General features: G+C 39.0%; 1 protein-coding gene across 1 annotated transcript in view; it reads right to left on the reverse strand.

The window, feature by feature from the left end:
- Positions 1-1,346: 1,346 nt before the first annotated feature.
- The window catches only part of MIPEP (mitochondrial intermediate peptidase), a gene marked incomplete at its 3' end in the record, with an annotated part of 31,006 nt that continues 24,197 nt past the window's right edge, over positions 1,347-8,155 (reverse strand). The window contains exons 11-13 of the mRNA XM_010175221.1: positions 3,618-3,771; positions 2,578-2,655; positions 1,347-1,551 (exon numbers count right to left, since the gene is read on the reverse strand). Of these exons, the coding sequence (XP_010173523.1) occupies positions 1,347-1,551; positions 2,578-2,655; positions 3,618-3,771 (437 nt within the window). The remainder of the gene's footprint in view (positions 1,552-2,577; positions 2,656-3,617; positions 3,772-8,155) is intronic.

The raw sequence follows: 8,155 nt of genomic DNA on the forward strand, positions 1-8,155 counted from the left end.
GGGTCCATTAGCAGCAGAATGGTTTTCTGAATATTTAGGAATGTTAATCAGAAAAGGGAGGTGGGGGAGAGTAGGAAAGATGTCAAATACTCAGTGCATCTCAATTACAATGTCAATTTTTCTGTTCTCACAATAGCCTGTAGTAATCTTGTTTCCACACTTTGCCACCCTAGGGTCTCATGAGAGCAGATGGCCCCTAACAGAGATCCCTGGGATCAGCCATTTCATTGTCACACATTCCATACCCTAAAAGAAAGGTTCTCTGCAGAAACATGACTGACCTCTGACACTGCTTTTGCAATGCTACATCTGGAGTGAAATCCCCTGGGATGAAGGACTGCTTGGAGCTGAGGACAAGCTGAAACCATACACAGGGGCTCATGGAAAGTCAGCCTCAAAATTAGCCATTTCCTGCCTCTCAAGACTTTGACATGCAGACGCACACAATTCACCACAAGAGGAAAACCCCACTAAAGCAGTTACTTTGGAGGTCAAGATGAGCAAGGCCATATGAGTGGAAGGGGTGAGGAAGAGCAGTTAACCATCCCAAGGAGTATACAGAGCTTATACTGAAAGAGCAAAGTGTACATTTGTTTTAACCATGTAAGTGACATACTTACAAACAGCTCAGTCTATTTAATTTCAAGTGGAAGACTTAAGAAAGAATATTTTGTCACAGGATGCAAAGTATCTGTTGATGACATGTAACTCTACCATGGACTCTCCTTTGTATCATTCATGTTCATTTACATATGCTAAAAAGGCCGACCAGTTAATCAGCCTGGCAAATACAATACATTTTTAATTTATCAACTTTGCTCTAATCAGTATCAACCAGAAAAGGCCCAACTTTACAGATTTTCCATACTGTCAGTGTACGCTCTTTGCAAGAACTAATTTACTCATTTTCTTTAATTCAATTTCCTAAATAATTTCCAATCCAGGATTCACTGTGCTTTTTACACTAGGCACAAGTTCAACTCAATTTATTTTCAATCCTCCAACTATTGCATTACTATAAACTCCACATAAGGAAAATTTGCAAGAGTGGATACCACCACTAGAACAAAGATCAACAGTACAGAAAGAAGAGATACAAATGCCTAATTCTTATTACAAGAAGAATATTCAAGTGCTGTTTGGTTGGGTTTTAGATAATATCTGGGGATCTGATATTGTATTTTCAAGTCATCAAAGATGTAGAGGTATCAACATGACTCAATAATTTCTGGCTCTCCCTCTTTGGTTTTTTTTTTTATTTTTTCTTTTTTTTTTAAAGCTATTCCCTTCTTGTAGAAATTAAACATTTAACTTAAACAAAAAAATCACTATTCTAACTTCCTTACCAGTGACATGTTGGTACCGAGTTCTTCCCAGCATAGAATGCATAGCATGTCCCATTTCATGGAAGAGATTCTCCATCATGCCAGGACTTAGTAGCGTTGGTGCACCCCTTGTTGAATGGGGCAGGCTAAGCATAAGAACAACTACAGGCAGCTGGTACTCTCCATTTTCCTTTAGTCTGCCTCCACGAACTGTAAAGTGACAATCCTTTTCAAGATAAAAGCAAACATATGGACAGCCATAATATCATTATATCAATGATATTAAAACAATGATGAAATTATCAAATTAAACTTAAACTATTAAATCAAACCTAACCATATACTGTTATATGCAATTAATTCAATGATCATTAACAGTGCTGTGTTGTTCAAGAGCAGCACGCTGTTTTTCCACCTTTATTACTTGCTTCATATTCACAAGGAAACTATTCCACAAGGAAAAGACTGTGTTGCTTTTAGAAAACAAAGTAATTTTTTTTTATAGAATTATCAAAACCTTTCAATTTTTCTAAAAAATATCACTAGCTCAAAGAAATTTACTAATGTGCCAACTCCATAATTTACAGATTAAATTCTCTCATTCTTCAGCAGTAACTTATTTATAAAATATACTGCACAGCACTCCTAGTATATTGTGAAATATTAGCAAAACAGAGTAATATACTTTACTAATGTAGATTTAAAGTTTGTCCACTTACCACCTCACTAAAGGTGGTAATTTGCAGATGCTTCTACAGAGTGAAGTGTCTATTGTACTGCATCATATAGTTAATATATTGGCACTAGGTTGCATGAGTGAGCGAGCCACAACAGCTGGAACCATCTACAGTTTTAAGATAAATTTTTAATAAAAATCAGCTGTCATTATGAGTTTTCACCTTTAGAGAGCATTAAAACTTCAGATTGTTTTTACTTGTAAATAGTAGGCCAGAAAATAGGTGTTTTAAAAATCTACCATTTCTCTAGACAGAGTTCCATGACATTTCATAGTGCCTGTCATTCTACAGAACAGTCTGAGTTCAGCCTGTCAGGTGACATTTTTTAAATGAAAGGTTACTCACAAAAATATTTTACCTAAAACTGCACTTGAAGTTACAGATGTTCCCTGTTTAAATTTAATTTATTTTAAATCAAGATAATTTCTACTAAACTTATGTTGAATGCAAATGGCCCTAACTCTACAGTCATTACTCAAATAAAACCCAGGCTAGAATCAGATCATAAATGTTACCTGATGTGGTTTATCAGGTCGCTGAAAGAAGTCACAATAGATGTATCCTAGCAAACCTTCAGTTTCATGAACAACAGCCTGAAGAAAAAAAATGTGTCATTTCCACAGTGAAAACACTGACATGTAATTTGAAGACACAGTATTCTAATTCAAAGATTAATAGTGAATAAATGACAGATAAACTGGGAATAATTAACATAAAACCTGTTGGTAATTTTAGTTGGAAAAAAAATATATGCAAGATTCACAATTGTCCCTCAAACTACAGCCATTTCTGCATTTCACTCAAAACTAATTAGTCACAGATTAGTATTAAAAGTAACACTGTCTGTAGCCTCTAAATGACTTCTGAGAGGTCAACAGTAACAGAAGCTGATTTCATGGAAATAAAAACAGAAAGAGTAAGCAGTAATTATAAATTGACCCACAGGATAAAAAGAACAGCAGCTCTTGCTGGAGGCTGGAAGTGGAAGAGCAGTGAAGAAGATCTGGCAGTGAATACACAGAGGGAAGACAACAGAGGAACTGGGAATCTGAGTAAATTATTGCCCAAGTTTTTATTTCCACCCTCCCCTAAAATGACAGTAGAAAAATAAAGACATAAAAACCAATCCCAAAGTAAAGATGACATACAGAATAAAAAAATGAAGCAAAGACACATGACTGCTAGAATACGCACCTACAGCATTCTAGTAATCTACAGTCATCTACAAATTGAAACTAAAAAAACTAGCAGGGCTCATTCAGAAGGATGTCTTGAAAAGTACAACAATAATCTCCAAACAGAGAAACTGCTTCTGATTCAGGCATCCTTCACACAGAGGCATATTATAAAGGCCATAAAATACAAATCATACAAAGGGCACTTAAGAGCACAAAGCCCTTGAGGTCTAACTTCAACTAAAATTAGACAACTAGTGTGTGCTTTTGATAGGTACCCAAGTAAATTAAAACCAAAATCTGATTCACGGCTCAGAGGAACACACCATCTTGTCTAACTTCCCTTTGTCATTTCAAATGCTGGGAACAAGAATACCTACCAACTTTCGAACATCTTCAGACCAAACCTCTCCTTTCTGTGTCTGTTCAGCATAAAGGGAGATTCCTAGGAGTTGACTGAACAAAGAGTTCAAACCTTCCATGCATGCCCCAAGAGAGAAAAATGGACAGTATAAGCCAGGATCAATGTTGTACCTAAGGAAATACAAGAATCCCAAACCAGTCAGTCAGTAAAGCTACATGAACTATAAGTCTTCACCTCCAAGTCACAGGATGCAACAAAATACACCAGATAAGCCTCAAGGCCCCTACTGAGCATGTTTGGCTTTATTTTTCGAACAGTGAAACTAAGTCACAGACTAGTTATGGTACAGTGCTTTACAGTAACTCATTTTTTCTTATATTAAAATGTGAATACCCAATTCAGCAAACGCTGACTATGATTTTCAGAGATGTGGCTAACATGTAGCTCAAACAGACCATGGCAACGCCACTGGCGGCCAGGCTGTGGCTTTTGATCCACAAGAGGCCATGGCACTCAAGTGCCATTCCTATGCCAAAGCTGTGCCGTGTGACTGATCAGAAAATGGAGCTGGCTTTGGCTGTGGTGTAAGCCAAATCCTCAGCTAGGGCAGGAAACCAACCAGTAAGCACTGCTGACTCTGCAGTCTTGTTTTTCACTGGAGCAACACCAAGGAGACACAATCACCTCCCACACAGGAATCACACCTCAAGCTCTAGGGACTCTCTGAACCATGTAGAAAGTATCTTACAGCTTTGAGCCACGTGAAGATTTTAGTAAGTGACATGGAGTTCAAATATGGACAAGGTTCCTGACACTAACATCAAACAACTAAGTATGTTCAGCACACTGTAGCACAGAAGACACATGTGGGGAGGACAACACCATGCATATGTGTGCACACACATAAACTGAGAATTATAAAATTATAATTATAAAAGTAGTTCAAAGGTTTATGCAGCCTATACTTGGGCTCAAACGTCCTCAGACTCTGAATCTAAAAAATAAAAAAACCTACAAATGTATGAAGAAAACAAATGCTTTGCAAACTGACACCTTCCACAAGCTGTTCAGGGCCACACAATTCTTTGGAGATGAGAGCAAAATCAGAACTGGAATCTGCTTGTAGTTGTGTGTGCATTCCAAATGGCAAAAATGTTCTTGCTCCCTCATTTCACATACAAAGTCCAGGTGTTAAATTAGGTATTACCATTTTCTGGGGTCTCCTAGTAAAGACCTTTCTATCTTCTTTCTTTCATGTTCTTGTGCTTTTCACAGAATCATAGAACAGTTTGGGTTGGAAGGGACCTTAAAGATCATCTAGTTCCAACCCCCCTGCCATCAGCAGGGACACCTTCCACTAGACCAGGTTGCTCAAAGCCTCATCCAGCCTGGCCTTGAACACTTCCAGGGAGGGGGCATCCACAACTTCTCTCGGCAACCTGTTCCAGTGTCTCACCACCCTCACAGTGAAGAACTTCTTCCTAATGCCTAATCTAAACCTACCTTCTTCCAGCTTAAACCCATTTCCCCTTGTTCTGTCATTAACTGCCCTTAGTCCTTCCCCAGCTTTCTTGTAGGCCCCTTCAGGTACTGGAAGGCTGTTATAAGATCTCCCCGGAGCCTTCTCTTCTCCAGGCTGCACAGCCCCAACTCTCTCAGCCTGCCCTCACAGGAGAGGTGCTCCAGCCCTCAGATCATCCTCGTGGCCTCCTCTGGACTCATTCTAACAGGTCCATGTCTTTCTTGTGTTGGGGGCTCCAGAACTGGATGCAGTACTCCAGGTGGGGCCTCAGTGGTAACTAGTCATTGAAATTTAAACACGCATCAGCTAAACTACAATAGCTGAACACCAAAGATGAGAATCATGATATTTTGAGGTCTATGATCAAAAGGCTTAGTTAGAGACCAGCTGTGAAAGTCCCCTACCCCTACTTCCTTCCCACTCCCACACACAAAAGGAAAGACCTAAAAACAAAGTCCACTGGGGATACTGCATTTGCCAACACACTGCTTACAACTGCAGCTACAACTCCCTACCCAGCGTCACTGCACTGTGACGTACAGCTGTGTAGGGTTACTCTCCAACCCACGGCACTTGTTCTTGAACATGTAATTGTATTTTGTTTTATTTTCCTAGCATCCTTTATATTACCTTTATCAGATACTCTAGCAGTATTTTGCAGCTACCATAGCAACATCTGCCAAAATACAGGTATGCTCAGTTACAGGATTTTGCTTATTTTCACACTAAAAATGCAAGAAGCTAAAGCCTACATATTCCATTCTATTTTTAATTATACTAGAACACAGAGAATGAAGCAGATTTTGTCTCTACCATGCTGACACAACTTCAAGATGCGCAGTAACAATTAAATTCACTCTGCATGCTGCAATATACACATTTTCCTTCTTATTCTGAAAGAGTCTTTATACCAAAAGAACAAAAATAAGCAGGATATAAATAACTTTAGATCAAGTTAGACAAAAAGACTAGAAGCAAGTCTCTAAAAGACAGCAAAAGAGATGAGTTAATTTCCATGTAATAAGTCACAGAAATTTGGAGTATGAAGGACACTGCTTTATACCTGGAGCTCCCCAGAAGTACAGAATTACAGTGTATGGGCTGAATATCCTGAGATTTTAAGGGAGTAATTCCTAAGAACTGCAGCTCCTTCAACAGCGGCACTTTTTGGAAGGCTGTAGTAAGTAAACCTCAGATGTCTCCAGACTTTTATAGTATCACCCCGTGATCACCTTCTGCTCAGGTTGTTACCGTGAAAACATAAACCAACCACTAAATGCTTCAGTCCACTCCTGATTCTGCCCTGGAGCTTTCCCTGCATATAGACTACAAGACCTGTCAAAATGTTCCTTTTATTAAAAGGAAAAATATCACCTTTTAGCAACAAGTCATAACAACATCTGTATAGTTTAGGACTGGTTTTTGTCACATCACTTTAAATTCTTATACCATCATCCTACATGCTACTATGAATATTAAGATGAGTTTTCCATTTGTAATTCAAGTAAGTGCTTCTTTAAATAAGGACTGACCATAAATGAAAAAGTTCACTATAAAAGTACTGTCTCAATAGAATTTTACTATAATGTGAATCAGGATTTCTTCACATACACTACTTCAAGCTGGGAAATATGACTGTCTATTTTTAAAATCACAAAATTTATTTCAAAATAAACTAAGGATGAAATAGTAGGTAATGATACTCTTTTTGTATGGCTAAAAAAAATGCATGAAAAAAAGACAAAGTTATACACACTTTTAGACTGAATTTGGTCTTGTGTTGAGTAGTAACCTAGAGCCAGATCTCCACAGAGACAGTTCAGATGAGTAGTATTTATTAGTTCTGGCTCTGCCCCAGTCCTGTTCATCCCACACTGGTTTCTGCAGAGTCATTCAGATTTACTGTACCTTGGTTTAGGTTCCAGAAAGGTTTATTAATCCAGGTGCAGTGCAAAGCCCAACTACACACTATCTCAGAACCACAGCAGTAATATAGACACGCTCAAGTGGTTTCATATGGAGGTTGCATGAGAGCTCCTTGCAGGGTTCTTTTGCAGAGCTCATTTCAATCAGCCCTGCCAAAGCTACGCTGACCATGTGCAAAGCCCATACAGCACCTCCACGCCCCCCTCCACCCAAACATACAATATTATCCAGGGCTTCCCTGCTATTTCCTCACTCTCAACTAGGAGAAGAGAGCTGATTGTATGAGATATTTTGAAAAAGAACCCATATGATACAATACTACAAACATCACTTCAATAAATAAAAATTTAACTTTACCAACAGCTCACAGTCATAACAAACCATCAGATGTTCACAGCTGCAGGAAATTAAAACATTTAACTCCTACCAGTGAATACAGCTGCAGGAAAAGAGAACATGAAAACAGTAAGAAAGTAAAGAACAGTAAAGAACTTGAAAACACTTCACGAAATTAAGCTACATTTACACAGGAAGCAAGAAAAATCAAAAGAAGTGTGGTATCAAGAGAGACCAGAGTGCTCAAAATTTTCTGAAAAGCAGAAATTTTTTCTGGACCAGCTAATCCTGGAAACCATTTCAAAGCACATGAAAGACAAGAAGGTCATCAGAAGGAGTCAGTGGGATTCAAGAAGGACAAGCCACCCTTGACCAACCTGATAAACTTCTATGATGAAACAGCTGGCCTGGTAGACAAGGGGAGAGTGCACATCATCTACCTGGACTCAGGTAAGGCCTTTGACACTGCCTCAACAGAGAAGCTGTTGATGTACAGGCCGGATGAGCAGATAGGAAGGTGGACTTAAAACTGGATGAACGGCTGGGCTGAGAGGGAGGTGATCAGTGCCATAGTCTATCTGGAGGGTACTGACTAGCAGCCAGTCTTGTTTAACATCTTCATTAATGACCTGGGTGATGAGGCAGAGTGTACCCTCAGCACTTTTGATGATGACACCAAACTGGGAGGAGAGGCTGATATCATAGAATCATAGAATGGTTTGGGTTGGAAGGGACCTTAAAGATCATCTAGTTCCAACCCCCCTGCCATC

This window comes from Antrostomus carolinensis, unplaced genomic scaffold, assembly GCF_000700745.2.
Source record: "Antrostomus carolinensis isolate BGI_N321 unplaced genomic scaffold, ASM70074v2 scaffold1749, whole genome shotgun sequence".
NCBI classification, from domain to species: domain Eukaryota; kingdom Metazoa; phylum Chordata; class Aves; order Caprimulgiformes; family Caprimulgidae; genus Antrostomus; species Antrostomus carolinensis.